Source organism: Canis aureus, chromosome 17, assembly GCF_053574225.1.
Source record: "Canis aureus isolate CA01 chromosome 17, VMU_Caureus_v.1.0, whole genome shotgun sequence".
NCBI classification, from domain to species: Eukaryota; Metazoa; Chordata; class Mammalia; order Carnivora; family Canidae; genus Canis; species Canis aureus.
The window spans coordinates 4,454,066-4,476,426 of NC_135627.1; the positions used below are offsets into that span (position 1 = coordinate 4,454,066).

A 22,361-nucleotide genomic window follows, 5' to 3' on the forward strand; every position below is an offset into this window, starting at 1 on the left:
CTCTCGGCTCCTCCACTTCCGGCCGACGCTCGGTGTCGCCGGCAAATACCCCCGCCGGCACCCGCATCACCTGCTCTCCCCTCAGCCTTCCTCCCCTAGGCGCGAGCCGGGCCCGCCCTCCCGCGCGTGCGCACTAGCGACGGTCGCGGGGAGTCCCCGCGACGGTGGCCCGCGAGGACAAGATACCTCGGAGCCTGGACCCCGGCCCAGCGGAGCTCGCAGCGCGCTCCCCGCGCGGCTTCTGCGCCGGGCGGCCTCTGGAGGCCTTCCGACACTCCTCGGGGCGGGGGGCCCCCAGGGTGAGTGTTTGTAATGCTCCAGATTTCCCTTCGGGACACAGTTCTAAGTGTGCACACGAATAAATATTAATTACATAAGAAAGCGTGTCTGCCTAATAGAGTTATGAGCGCACTAAAGTGTATTCCCTTACCTACTTACAATGCATGCATAACTCATTTTGTTTCTATTTTCTCCCAACCCAGCCCTCTCCGACCTCTCTCAGACGCCTGAACCTGGGGAGATTTAGACGGGCTTTCAAAGGAAAAGAATGCAAAATAATCGTATTTTTGCAAATTTTACAAAAGCACGGGCCCAGGGGAACACTGCTAGAGCCCAGGGCGTGGGAAGTGGCCACACAAATGAGCCCTTGAAGCTAATATTTCATTAGATTCACTGTCTTTTTTTAAAAAAAATTTTTTTTAAGAGATTTTATTGATTTTGAGAGAGAACACAAGTTGGGAGAGGGGCAGAGAGAAAGAGAGAGAATCTCAGGCAGACTCCCTGCAGAAGGTGGAGCCGGACAGGGGCCTCCATCTCACCACCCTGAGATCATGACCTGAGCTGAAATCAAGAGTCGGAGGAGGCTTAACCTACTGAGACATCAGGTGCCTCTCATTAGCTTCACTGTCAACCCACCTGGGCATCAAGTTGTACTAAATTGTTTTTCTGCAGATGTTTGTCCCCCTCCCTCAGCCATTCTCTATTCTCTGTACCTTATTTTATATATAGAGAGAATATTTCATATTAAAAACAAACAAACAAACAACGACAAATAGACATGTATCTTGCCATCAGTCAGAGCGCTCCAGGTCAAATCCAGGCTCTTGATGTGTCACCTAATAAATGCCAGGCACTAGGGTAGACTACCTATATAAAGTAATAATCACAGCAACTCTAGAAAATACGTAATGAGAAACCCTTGATTATCTTTGAACCAGCCGTTAGAAAAGCTAAAATATCATGGTAAATTGGAGACTAAAATTTGAATCAATTTGGAGTTTGGTTTCATAATCCGTGGTTCTTAGATCAGCAACATAAAGTGCAAACTCTGATACTGTAGGAGCTCAGTAGATGCTGAACAAGGTGCAAATGTGCACAGACAAATGTCCTTTCATAAGATGGGCAACTATGGGATGTCCTCTACCAAAACTGTTGGGTGCTGCTCCAAAATAAACTAAATAGTGGGTAGAGAAATTGCCATCACGAGAGTATCCTGTGACTTTGAAACTTCATAGCTGATTTTAGAGACATTTTTGGATAACTTAGGTGAATTAGACATACTAGGAAATTGTTGTTGGACTCGAAGGAGCCCTAAGTCTAGCTCTACTACAAACTAATACTGTGAATTAAATAAGTGTCAGTTTTGTAAAATGCGATTTTTGTACACTAAGGACCCCTAAGGGCACTTAACAGCTTCAAAATGTTCTCAGAATCCATTGCAGCAAAATATCACTTTCTTATAATACCACATCTTAGAGCAACAATATCTTATGCTCAGAGGAAATAATTCCGCAAGTTGTTTCCCCCATTGTCATGGATAATTTCTCAATTCTCCATGAAAGAGGACAGGCCATAACAAAACATTGGTAGAAATCAACAGCTCCGGGGACATAAGGACTGAGTTTGTTTTCATCTCAATCTTGAATACTTAGCACAATTACTGTATTGGTGCTGAAGAAAGGTTTGCCAAATAATTTTATTTTTGATCCTGGAACGGACGCTCAAAGAGTCCATAGTTGATTTCTGGGCATGCAACTCTTTATTGTCTGTATTGAAAATTAGGTATCAGGTATTTTTATGAATTATGTATTATTTCTGCATGAAGAGACAAGAACTCACATCAAAGTTGCAACATCGTGAGAAACAAGTAGGAAAGGACAGCCTTAGGCAATTTTGCAAATGCCTGTTTTTCCATTTGAAGGAAGCCGCAGCTGTTTTGGGAGGGAAGCCGCCCGAGCCTCCGCGCGCGTGCGCACAGCATCCCCGTGACGTCACGGCCCCGCGCTGCGACTGCGCCGACGCGTGTCCGCTTCCTGACGTCGCGGCGTCTCCGGGCCTCAGCGGCGAATGCGTCTGCGCCGGGAGCAGCCGGCGGAACCGGCTCCCGGTGTTGCGGCTTCCGGTCTGGTGACCTCACCTGCGGCTCGGCTGCCGGTAGGACGTGTGGGCGGCGGCGCGGCTCGGGGCGGGGGCGGGGGCGGCTCGGAGTGCCCCGGGCACGTCTGGGCGGGCGGGCGCCGGGACTGGCTGACGAGCGGAGGGGGGGGCCGCCCCGAGTCTTCTCAGCCCGGCACAGGCGTGTGGGCTTGAAAGTTCGCTTTTCTTGTTTCGGGACAAAAAGTGTGGCAGCCCCTCCGCCCCTCCGGGCGTCACAGGTGCAGGGCCCGGGCCACCGCGGCGACCGCGCTGCGTTAGAAGCGGGCCTTGCGCTCGGGGTCCTTGATCTGGACCCCCATCCCCGGGACGCGGGGGCAGGGACGGGAGCTCGCCCGCGTCGCCTCCCGGGACCGTGCTGGCTGCGGTGTTGCAGTCCGGGGACCCCCCTTCCCCAAGCCGGTGGGGACCCTCGGGCTCAGAAAGGTAACTGGATGCGCGCCCGGGGTCCGTGGCGGGCTTCCTTGGGGGGGGGGGAGGGGCGGAGGAGGGGTGTGTCCCCCCGGCCCCCCCCCCCCCGTGGTTCCGCAGGCGGGCGCCCCTGCCTAGAGCCGGACCGAGAGGCTGGAGCCTTGCTGCTCTTCTCGCATCTCGTCTTTTGTCGTCCTTTCGGCTGCCACCGCCGTCTGGCCTTTTCCTGCCCCAGATTCCTTTCTGCGGAGACTCCCCCCGAATGTCACAGGTGCTTGGAAGGGAGGTTGCTGTAGACCTTTGTCCCCCAGGGAAGAGCATCGCCTGCTCGGGGGCTGCATGAAGGACACTTAACTTGCACCAGCCGCTTTCTCTCCTGTAAAATCGCTCTGAGTCATCATCGTCACCGAATACAACCTTTGCTAGTATGTTTTGTCGTGTCACTTTAGGACAAGACAGGCAGCCGCTGAGTAGACGATGAGTCATTATTGTATACGAATTGTACTCATTCTCTTGAATGTTTTGCTTATGTTTGTTAAAAGGTAAGCGTGCCCCTCCCTTTTTTCCTTAATATTTTGTGACATTTACATTTTAAACGTCACTTGCATCAACAAGCATTATGGAACTAAAATTAAGGATTTTTATTAAAAGGTAAGCGTGTCCGTCCCTTTTTTCCTTAATATTTGGTGACATTTACATTTTAAACGTCACTTGCATCAACAAGCATTATGGAACTAAAATTAAGGATTTTTATTAAAAGGTAAGCGTGTCCCTCCCTTTTTTCCTTAATATTTTGTGACATTTACATTTTAAATGTCACTTGCATCAACAAGCATTATGGAACTAAAATTAAGGATTTGCTGACTGCCGAGTACTGTGTTAAGCACCTTGTGTACATACCGGATGTCATCCTCATCTCACCTTCTACAGTCATTACCCCCATTTTACACTACAGAAACTGACAAAGACATTATGTGGCTGCCCCATGTCATGCAGCTGTTAAGTTGTTGAGTTCACAGTTGAACTCACATTTAGTGGTCTCTAGAGCCTGAACCCTAACCACAAACTTTTTTTTTTTTTTTTTTTCACAAATCAAAAACATCAGCTAGCAACCTCAGAATCCAGAAGATAAAATGAGAATGTTTAAAAGCAGTGGAAATTCTAATGTTTGACTTTTTTGTACAATTTTCTTTTTTTTTTTATTTTTTTGGTACAATTTTAATGAGTAAAAATATTTAAGCCAATTCATCCTATACTAATTTTGGAACCCTTGTTATAGTTAGAGCAATTTTGGGATACATGTTGAACCTAGATTTCAATGTGGTTATAAAGTAATTTGAGTCTTTGCCTGGAGATTGTTGAAAGAAACCAAGACCAAGTAGAATACTCAGATATTCAGAAACTATATACCCATCTTGAATGCTCAGAAAAGTATTTCTTAACATTCTTCATATTTTATCTATATATAATATATGAATTATAAATACAAGATTATATACTGGCTTGAGGGAGCCTGTTTTGAGAGGTAGACAGTGAACATAACCAGGTGGTTCAGTCAGTTATGCAGATGAGACAGAGGGAGCAGTTACTGATTCAAAGATAAAAGTCTAAAAAAAAAAAAAAAAAAAACAAAGATAAAAGTCTCAGGAAAATGGTGTCTCATGGGTTTACCTCTTGGTCTAACTGACTCCATAGAAGTTGAATTTCCTTTGTCAGGCATTAGACCTAGAAGTGTGGCCTTTCTGACAAAAGGCCACCAAATGGGTGTTGAGAAACTTGCCCAGTGCAGTCACAGCTGCTAAATGTTTTTGACCAAACTGAATCCTAACCGGCATATGTGGGGGGTTTGCGGGGGTGTGACCAGCTGCTGGGCTTTCCTAATGTGATCTTCCAGGGACCCAACTCTAGGGGCTCAGTAATCCATTCCACAAACAGACCTACCAAGTGCCAGGCGCTACGGACGCAGATCACCCCTCCTGAGTTTCTGGAGACTGTAGTAAAAGTGTTCCCGTATCCAGCCATTGGATCTCTTGTGCCAGATATCAGACAATGCAGCGGTGTGCCGGCAGTGTGTGTGCTGTCTTGTCTGCTGCTGCAGGGACTCTAGTGGTCTCCAGAGATGACAGTAGACCTCCTTCCTCCCTGTAAGGCTGCTCTGACTCCCTGCTCTCTAGGCAACATGGGGATGTGCCAGAAGGTATCTGAAACCACAAGACAGAATGTAGTTTATATTCTTAGGATGCACATTTTTACTTGAAGTCCTTATTGGGAGAGTGAATGGATTTTAATGTTACCTAGTTTAAATAATATAATAGCTCTGATATCATATAGATTCTAATAGAATTTGCTGGGATGCCTGGGTGGCTCAGTTAAGCATCAGACTCCTGATTTCAGCTCAGATCATGATCTCAGGGTGTGAGGTTGAGCCCCGTGTCATTCTCTGCACTGGGCATGGAACCTTAAGATTCTCTCTCTCTCTCTCTCTCTCTCTCTCTCTCGCTCCCTCTGCCCCTCCCCACCTCTTAAAAAAAAAAAAAAAAGAATTTGCATGAATATTTAAAATTTCAAAGAAATTTCGCACTTGTGGTGACCACTTTAGGAAATAGTCTAGACCCTAACCCAGCAAGGTACCTGTTATTTCCTCTCTGACTTTAGACAATGCTTCAGTGAAAAACTGTCTCGTGACATTTTACTTTTGTTAAAACATTTAGCATTTTATAATTACTTCCCACTATATCCCCTTTTTCTTTAACAGAATGTATGCTGTATTAAGGCAGAAGCATACTATTTGTCTATAGTATGTTTCCCTGGTGCATATGTAGCTGGTGAATTGTTGGAGAGTAAATGGCATGTGAATATGAACAAAAAACTGTACTAATTTAAATTTATAAAGCTATTTAAATTACTATGATAAAATAGAGCTAAAAGAAGTACATTAAGTAAGGATTTCATGGGGAAGGTTTTTTGAGTTGTGTTTTGAATACTGGAGTGATTTGGCATAGCTAGTAGTGAAATGAAAGTAAACACAGACATAGGCTTTGTTTGGCTAAAAGAAGATACCTTTTTTTTTTTTTTTTCTTCCTGCAACGCCAAGTTTCAAATCAGTGATTTGTTTTTTTTTTTTGTTTTTTTTTTTTTTTTTTTAGTGATTTGTTAAAAACATCTATTTCTGATGTTGTGTGGTAGTCTGACAGGAGAAGAGGAGAAATGTAAGGAAAGGCCTTCCCTCAGAAACCCAGAAACGAAATGAATTGAGCCTTGTTTTTCTGTTATTGTTATTCTTTTGCATTATGTGCTAAGTAAGGAATGGAATCATTAATTCACTGAAAGTTGGATTTAGGGAGAAAAACAAAGTGGTCCATCTCAGTATCATAAATGTAGGGAAAGGGGCTGGTGATACTTTCAATAATAAATACTAAATAAGATTGAAGTAATATAGTTGATTTTTCACTAAATGTAGAGATTGAGAAGAGATATAATTTATAGAATTAATTCATTTTCATGTAGCAAACATTGATAAACATTTATTACAAACGAGGCACTCTCTGTAAGGTCTTCACATTAAATATTTAGTTGAATTTTATATTTTATTTAAAGCTATTCTCTTTTTGCCTTATTAGTTAAACCAGAGGATTCACCATCGCTTCTATGGCTGCCACACAGACTTCACAAACTGTTGCATCTCACGTTCCTTTTGCAGATTTGTGTTCAACTTTAGAACGAATACAGAGAAGTAAAGGACGTGAAGAAAAAATCAGACACTTCAGAGAATTTTTAGATTCTTGGAGAAGATTTCATGATGCCCTTCATAAGAACCAAAAAGACGTCAGAGACTCTTTTTATCCAGCAATGAGACTTATTCTTCCTCAGCTAGAAAGAGAGAGAATGGCCTATGGAATCAAAGAAACTATGCTTGCTAAACTTTATATCGAATTGCTTAATTTACCTAAAGAAGGAAAAGACGCCCTTAAACTTTTAAATTACAGAACACCCACTGGAACTCGTGGAGATGCTGGGGACTTTGCAACAATTGCATATTTTGTGTTGAAACCAAGATGTTTGCAGAAAGGAAGTTTAACCATACAGCAAGTAAATGACATTTTAGACTCAATTGCCAGCAATAATTCTGCCAGAAAAAAGGACCTAATAAAGAAAAGTCTTCTTCAGCTAATAACTCAGAGTTCGGCACTGGAACAAAAGTGGCTTATACGGATGATTGTAAAAGACTTAAAACTTGGTTTTAGTGAGCAATCTGTATTCTCTGCTTTCCATAATGATGCTGCCGAGTTGCATAATGTCACTACAGATCTGGAAAAAGTCTGTAGGCAACTGCATGATCCTTCCATAGGACTCAGTGATATTTCTATCACTTTATTCTCTGCCTTTAAACCTATGCTGGCTGCTATAGCAGATATTGAGCGAATAGAGAAGGACATGAAACACCAGAGTTTCTACATTGAAACCAAGCTAGATGGTGAGCGTATGCAAATGCACAAAGACGGGGATGTGTATCAGTATTTCTCCCGAAATGGATATAACTATACGGATCAGTTCGGCGATTCTCCACGGGAAGGTTCTCTTACACCGTTCATTCACAGTGCATTCAAAACAGATGTACAGATCTGTATCCTGGATGGCGAGATGATGGCCTTCAACCCTAATACACAAACTTTTATGCAAAAGGGGAATAAGTTTGATATCAAAAGAATGGTGGAGGATTCTGATCTGCAAACCTGTTATTGTGTTTTTGATGTACTGATGGTTAATAATAAAAAGCTGGGACGTGAAACGCTGAAAAAGAGGTATGAAATTCTTACTAGTGTTTTTACACCAATACCAGGTAGAATAGAAATAGTGCAAAAAACACAAGCTCATACTAAGAAAGAAGTAATCGATGCTTTGAATGAAGCAATAGATAAAAGAGAAGAGGGAATCATGATAAAACATCCTCTATCTATTTACAAGCCAGACAAAAGAGGTGAAGGATGGTTAAAAATTAAGCCTGAGTACGTAGATGGGCTGATGGATGAACTGGACATCTTAATTGTTGGGGGCTATTGGGGCAAAGGTTCACGAGGTGGAATGATGTCTCATTTTTTGTGTGCTGTAGCAGAGAAGCCTCCTCCTGGTGAAAAACCGTCAGTGTTTCATACTCTGTGCCGTGTTGGTTCAGGTTATACTATGAAAGAACTGTATGATCTGGGTTTAAAATTGGCCAAACATTGGAAGCCTTTCCATAAAAAAGCTCTACCAAGCAGCATTTTATGTGGAACAGAGAAGCCAGAGGTATACATTGAGCCTTGTAATTCTGTCATTGTTCAAGTTAAGGCAACAGAGATTGTCTCCAGTGATATGTATAAAACTGGCTGCACATTGCGTTTTCCACGGATTGAAAAGATAAGGGAAGACAAGGAGTGGCATGAATGTACTACCGTGGATGACTTAGAGCAACTTCGAGGGAAAGCGTCTGGAAAGCTTGCATCTAAACACCTTGACATAGGTGGTGATGATGAACCACAAGAAAAGAAGCGGAAAGCTGCCCCAAAGATTAAGAAAATTATTGGAATTATCGAGCACTTGAAAGCACCCAACCTTTCTAATATAAATAAGGTTTCTAATATATTTGAAGATGTGGAGTTTTGTGTTATGAGTGGAACAGACAGCCATCCAAAGCCTGACCTGGAGAACAGAATTGCAGAATTTGGTGGTTATATAGTACAAAACCCAGGCCCAGACACGTACTGCGTGATTGCAGGATCGGAGAACATCAGAGTGAAAAACATCATTTCTTCAAATAAACATGATGTTGTCAAGCCTGAGTGGCTGTTAGAGTGTTTTAAGACCAAAAGCTGTGTGCCGTGGCAGCCTCGCTTTATGATTCACATGTGCCCATCGACAAAAGAACATTTTGCCCGTGAATATGATTGTTATGGTGACAGTTATTTTGTTGATCTAGATTTGAACCAACTGAAGGAAGTGTTCTCAGGAATTAAAAATTCTAGCAAACAAACTCCAAGAGAAATGGCTTCTCTGATTGCTGATTTAGAATATCGGTATTCCTGGGACCGCTCCCCACTCTGTCTGTTCCGACATTGTATTGTTTATCTGGACTTGTATGCTGTTATTAATGACTTGAGTACCAAAATCGAGGGAACGAGATTAGCAATTACAGCTTTGGAGCTTCGATTTCATGGAGCAAAAGTAGTTTCTTGCTTAGCTCAGGGAGTGTCTCATGTAATCATTGGGGAGGATCATAGTCGTGTTGCAGTTTTAAAATCTTTTCGAAGAACTCTTAAGAGAAAGTTTAAAATCCTGCAACAAGATTGGGTAACTGAGTCCATAGACAAGTGTGAGTTGCAGGAGGAAAATCAATATTTGGTTTAAAGCTAGCTTTTCTAGTGAGGAAAGCCTGTGATCTTGTGGCCACATTGTAACATGTGGTCATAATAAAATATCAAACTATATTTTTATCCCTTAAAATTTATGCTTAAATATATTAGATATAGAAAAACAGTAATTTTAACTTTTGAGATAAGACACTGGACCAAAGTCAAGAAAAAAAATTCATTTTAACAGAGTAGTATTTAATGACTTTTAAAACCAAGATGAGGGACACCTGGATGGCTTAGTGGTTGATCATCTGCCTTTGGCTCAGATCCTATCCCAGGGTCCTGGGATCGAGTTCCACATCGCGCTCCCCACAGGGAGCCTGCTTGTCTCTCTGCCTATGTTTCTGCCTCTCTCTCTGTGTCTCTCATGAATAAATAAATAAAATCTTTAAAAAAAAAAAAGTTTTTTTAAATAAAACCAAGATGAAATAAACAGTTTAAAAAAGAGGCATTTATATAATATCCCTACTGAAATCTAGAATTCTGACTCAAATATTAATAAAATACATTCAGAAGCTTTTAGAGTCATTAAAAAGCATTGATCTAAGTGGATTTTCTGAAGTAAAATTTTAAGTTTTTATCTAATAAAAGCATTGCAAGAAAAAAGAATTGTTACAATCGGACATATATTATGTCTTTTAAACTGAAGGTGAAAATATAAAATGTGAAATGTAAACAAATTTTTAAAGTTAAGGACAACCTCGGGAATAAAACCTCATAAAAAAAAACTTGTTAATGGCATCATTAGGTAAATTAGGAGAAATAAAAGTAGATGAATTTAATTAAAAGAAACTTGCAGTTTTAAAAATACTTGACCCACATTTATTTTTTTTTCAAAACTAGACTATGTTTTAAAGAGAATGTTTTTAGGTGAACTGTACACCAGGATAAACAGTATTCACAGAGAGTGGTTTTCCTAGATGTAATCCATTGAGTACATGTCAAAATGGCATATGTCTCGTGACTTCCATTACATAGGGGTAAACTGCTTTGACTATTTAAAATGATTTTTATCTTTAGGTTATTTAAATTTAGTATGTATAATATGTATTACATTTGGATTTATATACCAAATTTTGGAATATAGTCTATTCATTTTGAAAAATATGTTTTCATGACACCTTTGCAATACTTGAAATATGGTACTTGAGGAAATGTTATTATTTATTTGTAAGTAATGTGAAATTTTATCGAAACAGTGGAGCAAATGTTATTGTTATATTTCTTAATTTAAATAAAATATTTAATATGCTATTAAAATGTATGATGTATTTATTTTAGAACACTTCATAATAGTTCTTTCAATCATAAATATGGTATCAATATAATTTTTACAGATTCAAATCAGGTTCCTATTTGAGGTCCTTTCTATTTCATATTAGAATGAACTTTATTAAAAACTTTAAACTTTCAAAGTTTTAGAATACCTATTGAGAAAAACTACAAAATAGACACCAGTAAGAATAATAAGGGAGGAAAGTACATAATTTTACCACCAAAGCTATTAACATTCCCTATTTTATGTTACTGATAGTAAGGAAAGCACAAAATACTTTATTTACAGTGTAGCAGATAAATATAAAACTATAATGCTGTATATGATCAGCTTTTCTCAATGGGTGGATTTACATGTCACTGAAATATACCAACAGGTCACTAAAATATACCAACATCACTTTAAATTGTTGTACACTGTCCTACTGAATGTAGTGTAATGCATTCAGCTAGCCCTTATTGTCACCTAAGAGGTTATTTGACCTTGCACCCACTGCTGCCCCCCCCACTTTTTTGTTTTCCTACTAAACAATAAATCTGAATCATAGTCTGTGTATTCTAGTTTTGTTTGTTTCTTATACATTCTTAGAATGGAGTCGCTGATTCAAAATTAATGTACTTTTTAGTAAATTGATGTGCATTTATGCAAAGTGCCTTTCTAGTTTCTTCTCATCTTTCTCATCCCTAAATGTTGTAGAGTTTAGTTTCTTAGCATTGGACCTATTCTCTTTCTTTATTCGCTCTGTAGGTATTCTCATCTCATCCCTTGGCTTTAACTTTGCTAATACCTCTCATGTATTTTTAGCTCTGATTTCTTTGCTGAACTCCAGTTCATGTATCTATCCACGTAACATCATCACATGAAGTCTAATGAAACTCTCATACTTAATGTGTGTAACTATCATATCAAAATTTTAAAATGAAAAAGTAGTATAATTAACCTACATGTGCACATTGCTCAGTGTGAACAATTGTCAATGATCAGTCTTTTTCATATTTATAGACCTGGATTGTTTTTTAACATTTAGATTACCTAATTTAATTTACAAGTGTTCTGGATTTCTCTGGATTTCTCAAATACACTTACACTCCTTCCTAGCATTCCCCTCCTCACTAAATGGTGTATCTGTTCACCCTGCTGCTCAAGATGAAAACCTTGGAGCAATCATTGGCTCCATCTGTTCTCATATTTCCAATACACAGCAAGTCTTCCTGGCTAGAGTTTCCAAATAATCCAGGATATGACCTCTCACTACTCTTCCCAGTAACCATATTCTGCCCCTATTTTTCACTAGACTACAATCACCTTCTCACTGGCTTTTCTTTGCACTTTTATCGTTGTCTGCTCTCCAGAACAACATTTTTACTTTTAAAGATGCAGTCAATTCATTTTTATTCCACTGGTCAGAATTACTGAATTCCCATCACTCATAACTTCCAAAGTCTTGTAAATAAATGACCAGTTGGACTTGGCCCCAATTACCTGTCTTTTGTTAGCTCTCTGACTTGATTTCCTACCAGGTACCCCCTTGCTCACCACACTGTAGCCTTACTGGTCTGTGTGCTATTGATTACAACTTCCTTCAGGTCTATAGTTTCCTCCACTCACATCCCCAATACTCACTATCCCTTCACTTTGCTTTACCTTTATTTCTTACCAATAGAATACAAATTCCATGAATAAAGGCACTTGATATAGTTTGTTCACTGTTGTAATTGGTCATTCAATAAATATTCATGGAATGTATCCTCTGAATCAGATGGGAAAGCCTACTTTGCTCTTCTTCAAAGCCATGGGTTCCTGCCAGAAAGCAGGATGAGATATTTACTGTTCAGGAACACCTTTTTCTGCATCCCTGATGGTTAGCACCGTTCTGAAAGAGTTCCTATCTTTAGGCGGATGGCATCTTCTTTGAAAATCAGGTAGCTACCCTAGCTACGTCACAGTCATGCACTTTGACATTGAAGTGAAAAGGGCTGATTTGGAAGCTTGGAATTCTCACTCGGGAAAATAGGTTGAATACAGCTTTAAAACATCTAATATGGAATTCCCTGAGCACTAGAGCTATTCTATAAACCATTACCATTCAGTTTCAGCCAACATACATTTGTACTCTCTTTGATAGTCATATAAGTTTAAAAAAAAAATGAGTATGACAGCCTTTGCTTTCAAGGAACTCACAGAATACCAAAAGATAGGTAATTGAAATACAAAAGATAAGTGCTTTCCTAGATAAAGGAATGATGGATTCCCTGAAAAGCCATATGCTGTAATGAATACAAGCTTTAGGATCTAGTTATCCTGGGCTCTGTTCCAGTTTTTGCACCAATTGTCTGTGTTATCTGAGCAAATCACAGCCTCTTTGAACCTTAGTTTCTAAACTTTCAAATGGAAACTGTATCTATCTCACCCAGAATGTTTGAGGACAGAATTATAGCACCCAGCATGCAGAAAGGCCCCTTCAGCTTTTATCTGCTGCTCTTACCTGGGCCTCTCCAGAGGAGGTTAATTATACCAATGGGGGTTAATAAGTGAGTGGATTCTGGAACCATAAGTAGAATTCCATCAGGCATAGTGGTATGGAGGGTGTTTCCTGGCAGAGGGAAGGTAATCAGGCGTGGGGAGTACAAAAATTCAGGGGTGAGTATGTGTAAAATATTCAAATTTAGGTGGGAGGGAAAGATATAGGTAAATTTGGATAGATTTTTGAAAGATTCTAAATGCCATGCTGTAGAATATGAAAAATACGTTGAAGAATTTTAAGCAAGGTATTTCAGGTTCCTGTCTAAAGCTTATTTCTTGATTCCCCCCATATTAGTTCAAGCTCATGTAGCAAAAATACCGTCAACTGAAGGGCTTAAACAGCAAACATCTATTTCTCACAGTTCTGGAGGCTGGAGGCTGGAAGTCCAAGATCAAGGTCCCAGCATGGTTGGTTGAGGGGTGTCTTCTGTAGACTTCTTATTGTATCATACCTGGCGGAAGGCACTAATCTCATTCATGAAGGCTCCCCTCATGACTTAAACACCTTCCAAAGCTCCTACCTCCAAATACCATCACTGTTAGGGGTTAGGATTTCAACATACAGATTTGGAGGACACACAAACATTCAATCATTTTGTAGAATAAGAAAGTTTTATTTAGATGTAAATTTGTCTTTCTATCTGGGGGCCTGAAGCTCCATATTCTTGAGCTTCTATAACTGGCCGCACACTCTTCCTATATATTGTTGTAAAGAGCAAATATATTTTAAAAGACTTGATAGAGTACCTGAGCTATAATAGTCTCTAAACAAAAGCAATTGCCCATTTCTCTTCATCTCTGCTTTTTCTCTGGTAGAAATGTTCCAGAGACAATCCAAATTGGTCCTTGGTCAAAACTGATTTTTTTCCCCTGATCTATAGTAATGACATTAAATAGTCATTTTACTGTTATTTAGGGTATCATGTCATGTGTGATCTCAAGTAAATGATGTGTATTCCCCAAATGTAGCACTTATCCTCACTGGATCTCGGTATTGGCATTTGTTGAGTGTTGTAAAGGACAACATGGCCTTAGGTCCCTCACAGCTCCAAAATTATTATGCATTTGTAACCTTTCGTTTAGGGTTATCATGTACTAGTTGAATTAATTAAAAGCCATTTTATATCTTTGGGAAGTTGTAGTGACAGTAGGATAATAACCTGATCTATGTAAAATCAATAAATAGTTTTCATTCTTTTTTTAAAAAAGATTTTATTTATTTATTCATGATATATATATATATATATATATATATAGAGAGAGAGAGAGAGAGAGAGAGAGAGAGAGGCAGAGACACAGGCAGAGCCCGACGTGGGACTCGATCCCGGGTCTCCAGGATCCCACCCTGGGCCAAAGGCAGGCGCCAAACCCCTGCACCACCCAGGGATCCCCAATAAATGGTTTTCAATACATACTAAGTCTTAAACATTGTAGCAAATGTGAGAATTAAAAAGTAACAAAAATAAACACCATGAAACATGAAATGTTTTAGAATATTATATATAACTTTAAATGTTCTTAAAATTTAACTTTTTAGATTAAATTAATGATCCCAAATGTGTTAGGGGTATCTCTTTATTTGGAACCTATTGTTTAAATAATTAATGAAAACTAGCCAAATATTTATTCTATTAAGGAGATATTAATTCTTAATATTACTCTTTTATACATTTAGAATTATATATATTAAAAGATCACATTTACTAGACCTCAATAATGTTAACTAAAAAACTATTTTTTAAAAAGATTTTATTTGAGAGAGAGTGGTGGGGGTGGGGAGAGGGAGAGGGAGAAGCTCTGAACAGGGAGCCTGATGATCATGACCTGAGCTGAAGACAGACACTTAACCAACTGAGCCACTCAGCCGCCTAACTAAAGACTATTTTTACATATCTATAAAAGTTACATGCTTTCTTGTATTTCTTTAGACTATTACCTGAATGCCAACAATATTAAAATTTTTGAATTGGGCAAAAGGATATAAAAACATGTATGAATGTCATGTAAGGACAGATGGCTTGCATCCTGGAGGCTTTTATTTCTTATGATATTCTTTAGAATTCACTAATAACTACAATACTGTTAAAAGTCATGCAAAGAAACTTCTTTAGAAATGTATGAAATATCTGTCAGAGGATGGACTGCGGTGGGCATAGTGTAAGGTCATCCCCATGATCCCTGCATAATGGTGCTCACATTCTTGTACAATCCTCTCCACTTGATCATAGATGTGACCTGTGACTAACTTCTTATCAGTAGACTATGACAATGAAAGATGGCACTGCATGATTACATTATGTTGTATACGTCTGTCTTACTAGCTGACTCTCCCTAGCCTCTCTGTTTCCCTTCTTCCCTCCCTCTTCCGCTTCCCTCTCTCCCTCCTTCTATCACTTTTCCCTTTCTGCTGACTTTCACAGAAGTAAGCTGTCAAATATCTTACATCTGTGAGAAACCAGGTGCTGCCACAGCCACAAGAGCAGGGAAGCAAATGCTTTCCAAATTGAGCCTTCAGTTAGAAATGCAGGAATAGGTAACTAGTTCATGTCTCATAACGCTCTCCTTTTCCTGAAAACCTTCAGTTTTTATAAATAATAATAATAATAAATTTATAAATTGAGTATAACACGTTTAACCTGCCCTCAATTTTGTCTTTTCTCTGCTTAGCCAATTCCAGCCAAACTGACTGACTATACTTCACCCTTTATACCTCCATGAACATCCTGTTTCTTCTTCTGAAATGTCCTCTTTGAGTACCTGCTATGACAATCCCCCAAGTTTAGATCCTATTCATCTTTGAAGAGCCGATATGCCATTTTTATCATGTAATCTGCCCCAGTTTCTTAGTCATGATGCATCTCCTCCCTACAACCCAGGAACCTATCAGTTTTGTGCTTCTTATAACTTTCTGCCTCAAAATCTATTGATCTGATGTTATCTTTTGAGTTAGCGCTTTGAGGATACGAATAATGCTGTATGAGTCTCTTATGCTTCAGTGTGTCTTGTGTTTATTGAAGTTCATAAATACATTAGAATACAACTACACAGTATTGCTTCACTACTTTTTCTTGAGAGTTCTTTCCTTGTCCGTAGTGTCACTGTTATTTTTAAGAGACTTTATACTGACACTAATGACATCACCAGTATTCACTGCTTAAAAATTCTCTGCTGGAATAAACATACATACAGTTATAACTCAGTAGTGGAGAGCACAGACCCCAGAAACAAGGTGCCTGAGTCTGAATTCAGAGTGGGCATATCTGGGCAAGCAATGCAACTTTTCTGTGTCTTGATTTCCTCTTGTATAAAATAGGGTAATAACAGCACCTACTTTATCACGTTGTTTTGAGGACTAGTTGTGTGTGTGTGTGTGTGTGTGTGTGTGCATACGTGTACATGCATAATGCCTGGAACACTGCATCATATCAGGTATTATTTAGTATATAATGTTGAAGGGGAATACCAGGTGCAGGGGTTCTGTGACACATGGTAATAACAGAATGTGAATTGGAGAAAAGAACTGTTATTTGTAAGGGAAAACCTTCCAACAGGAGGTCAATCATTTTTTGCCCTTTCTTCTACATAATGATTCACAGCTGGGGAGGATTTTTACACAACCCTCTTCTCACCACCACCCCCCCCTCCCCCCGGAGCTGGACAGCACCTAGAGACTATTTGATTGTCAAGACTGGGGAAGTGCAACTGCCATATGGTAGATGGGGCCAAGGATGCCATTGAATATCCCATGATGAACAGGAAAGTCCCCCACAATTAACCAGACAAGGAGCTTCACAGTGTTGAAGTGGAGAAAGCTGTTCTAGAATCATGTAAAATGTAATGGGAGAAGACACTATTTTATTTGTTAGTGATGCCTTCAGACCAGCCATAACCACAGCTTTATTGCGAGTCAGTTTTTCATTCATAAAACAAATGCTCATTCCTGATTATTTCGTTCAAAGGGGTTAGTATGTGGGTTAATTAGTGTTTGCAAAGATCTTTGAAGATGTAAAGTCCTACATAAGTGCTATTTATTATTAATTACCATTCTGGAAGACCTGTGCTGTGACCCTACTTGTTTACTAGCCAAGCCAAACCTCAAAGACCTGAGTGATACTGAATGAGTTTTGATAAGTTGGAACATTTGTAATGAGAAAGATAGGCATCTGGGACCTAAGCCCATTTTTGGATGGCTGGGATATGAATCTATATAAATTAGCTCATTAAAATCAAGAAAACTATAGGTTTTGCATTGGGGTCTGTTTCCTAAATTGGAGTAAATTTCTTCCAACTTTGCAAAACTGTATATAGCAAGAGAGGGTGGAATCCATGATATAACTTTAATGATTATGAAGAAACAGAAATAATGCATAGGAAAAATTACATTATTTTTATTCATAAGCTGCTTTTCTCTGGCCCACGAGTCACTGTGTAATTTAGACTGTCCAGTAAAATGAAGGCAATAAAATGGTTTGCAAAAACCTCAGGAAACCAGGTATAATACAATATGCTTTTTTCTCTAGATATGAAGTTTAAATTATGACATAAATACTTTTATACTTCCACTGTATGAATGTCTTTAAATTTCAAAATAGCTCTTAATCTCACCTAATATGATGTTTTCCTGTTACAGCAGTCTAACCTGTAGACTTACATAACAGTATTATATTTAACTCAGCATCAGTCTGGATCACATATTTGTCTATGACATACTGGGGTAAATCTGGGGTGGCCAGCCTTGTTAATGCATAAACCTGAGCTGTGGGATTTAGCTTTGTCAAATTCCATGGAATACCATGTGTGAACTTAAGTGTAAAGTAAAGGAGACATTGCATATCAATGTCATTTTTTTTAAGATTTATTTATTTTTGGAGGGGGGAGAGGAAGAGATAGAAGGACCAAGGAAGAGAGAGAATCTCCAATAGACTCCCTTCTGAGTGTGAAGCCAGATGCAGCACTCCATCCCAGGAATCTGAGATCATAATCTGAGCCAAAATCAAGAGTCAGAGGCTCAACTAACTAAACCACTGAGGTTCCTGGGAACATGGATTATTTAATAAGTAGTTTGGAGATACTATGTAGTCATCTAGAAAAAAATTGTTTGTAACCCTCACTGCTTAAATCAAATATATTTCATACAAACCAGATATTTAAAAGTTAAAAAAAAAAGGGGGATACGTGGTGTTTCTTGATTTGGCTCAGGTCATGATGGAGACCCAAGTCAGGCTCCACCCTCAGTGGGGAGTCGGCTTGAGAGTCTTTCCCTCTCCCCCATCCCCCCCGCTTACTAAACTGTCTCTCTCCCTCAAGCATTTAAAAAATAAAAATTAAAAGTAAGAAAACAAAGCCATATAAATAATACAAATTTAGGGGAAGAGTATTTTACATATTGAAAATAAAAACAAAATAGAAGCCAGAGAGAAAAGAAAAGATTGCTAAATTTAATTTACAAAATTTATAAAAATAATTTGCAGTAAGTACTATGAGTCAGTAGAAGGAGGTGACCAAGAAGGGGAAATATTTGTAATGAAATAGTAGAAAAATGACTTTTTTCTTTATGATATAAAGAGCTTCTATAAAAAAGACTATCATCTAACAAAATAACAAATATGACTTTATTTTGAAATGTTAAAAACCACAAAAATATAGCTTAAACAAAACAGATGTTAAGCCCATAAAAAGATAGATTGTTCATGGCTAACAAAGACATACTAAAGTATATTTTTCTTTTTGCTATAAAATTTACAAACCAAAATGTTGATATTTTGTTTCAATAAGAATGTGAGAAAACATATTCTTATGGTTTTTTAATTCAAATATTTATATCATGTACATATTAATCTTCTATTGGGGCAAGTGGCAATACCTGTCAAAATTAAAAATTCATGTATGTTCTGCCCAAGTTATTCAGTTTCCAGGGATTTACTTTACAGGTGTTGTTACACATACACAGAAGACATATTTACAAGGATAGTTACTGTAAAGTCACACTATGATGGAGAGGAAATAAATGTTAAGATATGTTTGATTTCATAAATGATGGTACATCAGCCCATGAGAACATGAAACTCTGATATGCATAGAAATACCTTTTCCAGTCACCTGGGTGGCTCAGTCAGTTAAGCATCCAACTTTCATCTCAGCTCAGGTCTTTATCTCAGGATCATGAGTTCAATCCCCATGTTGGGCTCCACAACCAGTGTGGCGCCTACTAAAAAAATGCCTTTACTTTTCTAAGAGTTTCTCTGTTTTTCTACTGACTATATCTCAGGAAGTTGCAGGGCACGGAGGGAATTCTTTTACCATTTATATATTTTTTTAAATATTTGATTTTTGTATTCATGAGAGACACATAGAGACAGGCAGAGACACAGGTAGAGGGAGAAGCAGATGCCCTGTGGGAAGCCTGATGTGGGACTCGATTCCAGGGCCCTAGGGTCATGACCTGAGCCAAAGGCAGATGCTCAACCACTGAGCCACCCAGGTGTCCCACCATTCATATTTTTTTAAGGGAGATATAGACTAGGGTGCTCATACAGGTTTCCCCCCAATATCCAAAAATAGAGTGTTCCCATGAAAACGTCTTTAAGCTCCACATGAAGTGAAGAAACAATTACCATTAATTAATACAGAAACATTTTTGAGCATTCCCAGGCCCCAAAAGCTCACCTTTCTTAGGCTTTTCTGAGACCTTAGGACACATCTTGCTAACACAAGCACAGAATAAATCAAGATAAGGCCCAGATGCTCACAGATAACATTTCAGAGCTCTGGTGGCTGGATGAGGAGATGCTGAGTATGTTTGCAAGGCAAGGAGTGGGCAGGGCTGCCCTAGCTGCTCCAGGTACATGCTGCCTCCATAGCACCCTGTAAAACCAGTGCTGACTGCTTTTTCTGCTTTTCACCTTTTCTTGTTAGAGTGAAAATCCTCTTCGAATTTCTTATGGTTGGCAAAAACAGGTTTTTCATAAAAGCAAAGTGGCATAATGCAAACTTTTGGAAGGTTGGAGATAACTGTACAAGCTATCTCATCTCTTGGAGATCACACAGGAACTGTCTTCCCTACAGAAGGCAAATGAGAGTCTACATAGACAGAAGTGAGATAGAGATTTTCTCTTTTCTTTATACTCATTTGTGCCTTCCAAATGTTGGCTGTGTTGATGTATTATCTATTAAAAATTATGTCTGATCTATTGAAGGAAGGGCCAACAAGTGAACTACCTGTTCACAACAATAACTATTATCACCACAGCCCTTAGCATTTTCCAATATTCCAAATAATATTGTTGCCTTACCTATGTGACTGTGCAATAACCATCTTGCTGATAGGAAAACTAACACCATTTTTTATGTTTATTTTGGTATTGAAAAACTATAGCATATTTGGTTATTCGATATATAGAAATAAAATATCTTAAAATGTTTTGTTTATTGAAAAAAAACATGAAAATAAATGCCAATTTAATCATATAGAAATTTTGTTGCAGTCAAGAGATGCCATTTAATTGTCACAGGCTAGATTAAGAAGACTTGACTATTTTCCTGATATAGTTTACACTGATTAAATTTACCTGGCATTCATGTTTGGCATTGAAAACCAAGCTATATTCAAACTATGTTTTGTGTTTGTTTTTCAAGAATAATCGCTAATTCTAAAAACCTTGTTTAATCATTCAATTTCTCATTCTGCTGCTTCACTATTGGTATATAGAAATGCAACAGATTTGTGTACATTGATTTTGTATCCTGTGACTTTACTGAATTCATGTATCGGTTCTAGAAGTTTTTTTGGTGGTGTTTTTCAGGTTTTCTACAGAGTACCATGTTATCTGCAAATACTGAAAGTTGAACTTCTTCCTTGCCAATTTAGATGCCTTTTATTTCTTGTCATTGTTTGATTACTGTAGCTAGGACTTCTAGTACTATGTTAAGTAACAGTGATGAAAGTGGACACCCCTGTCTTGCTCCTGACCTTAGAGGGAAAGCTCTCAATTTTTCCTCTTTGAGAGTGTTATTAGCTATGGGTTTTTCTTTTTTTTTTTTTTAATTTTTTTTTTTTATTTATTTATGATAGTCACAGAGAGAGAGAGAGAGAGAGGCGCAGAGACACAGGCAGAAGGAGAGGCAGAGACACAGGCAGAGGGAGAAGCAGGCTCCATGCACCGGGAGCCTGACGTGGGATTCGATCCCGGGTCTCCAGGATCGTGCCCTGGGCCAAAGGCAGGCGCTAAACCGCTGCGCCACCCAGGGATCCCTAGCTATGGGTTTTTCATATATGGTCTTGATTATGTTGAAGTATGTTCCATCTAAAGCTGCTTTCTTGAGGTTTTTATTATAATTGGCTCTTACACTTGGACAAATGCTTTTTTTGCATCTATTGAAATGATTATTGGTTCTTGTCCTTTCTTTTATTAATGCAATATATCACATTGATTGATTTGCAAATATTGAACCATCTTTGCAACCCAGGAATAAATCCCACTTGATCATGGTGAATGATTTTTTTAATACATTGTTGGATTCAGTTTGCCAGTATTTTATGGGGAAGTTTTGCATCCACGTTCATCAGGGATATTGGTTTGTAGTTCTCTCAAAAGTTAAAAATAGAACAACCCTACAATCCAGCAATTGCATTACTGGATATTGACCCAAAGAATACACAAATACTATTCAAAGGGATACGTGCACTCCTATGTTTGTTGCAGTATTACCTACAAAAGCCGAATAATGGAACCAGCCCAAACGTCAAAGGGATACGTGCACTCCTGTGTTTGTTGCAGTATTACCTACAAAAGCCGAATAATGGAACCAGCCCAAACGTCCATCCACTGATGAATGGATAAAGAAGATGTGGTATATATACAATGGAATATTGGTCACAAAAAAGAATGAAATCTTGCCATTTGCAATGACATGGATGGAACCAGAGAGTATTATCCTAGGCGAAATAAGGCAGTTGATTTCACTCATATGTGGAATTTAATAAACAAACATAAGGAAAAAAGAGAGAGAAAAAAAAACAAGAAAGATACTCTCAACTGTAGAGAGCAAACCGATGGTTATCAGAGGGGAGGTGGGAATTAAGGAGGGCCCTTGTTATTATGAGCACTGGGTGATATCTGAAAGTGATGAATCACTATATTGTGCACCTGAAACTAATATTACACTGTATGTTAACTAACTGGAATTTAAATAAAAACTTAAAAGAAGGAAAACCTGTCTAACCACAACAGCAAGCCACCATTTTATTTCCTTGTTATTATTGCAATGACAGTGACCACATTTGGATATTGGTCCTTTTATTGTAAATATAGATTGAAAGATAAGATATG

General features: G+C 38.8%; 1 protein-coding gene across 5 annotated transcripts; it reads left to right on the forward strand.

The window, feature by feature from the left end:
- The first annotated feature begins 202 nt into the window (after window positions 1-202).
- On the forward strand, window positions 203-10,493 carry LIG4 (DNA ligase 4). Of its 5 annotated transcripts, XM_077854976.1 has the most exons (3): window positions 203-299; window positions 2,201-2,433; window positions 6,545-10,493. In XM_077854976.1, the coding sequence occupies exon 3, from the start codon at window positions 6,694-6,696 to the stop codon at window positions 9,226-9,228; it is 2,535 nt and encodes an 844-aa protein (XP_077711102.1). In that variant the 5' UTR covers window positions 203-299; window positions 2,201-2,433; window positions 6,545-6,693; the 3' UTR covers window positions 9,229-10,493. The 5 variants fall into 5 exon arrangements, with proteins under 5 accessions (XP_077711102.1, XP_077711099.1, XP_077711103.1 ...); XM_077854973.1 differs by lacking the exon at window positions 203-299 and having other exon boundaries at window positions 2,299-2,433; window positions 6,465-10,493; XM_077854977.1 differs by lacking the exons at window positions 203-299; window positions 2,201-2,433 and adding an exon at window positions 2,533-2,859.
- The last annotated feature ends 11,868 nt before the right edge of the window (window positions 10,494-22,361 follow it).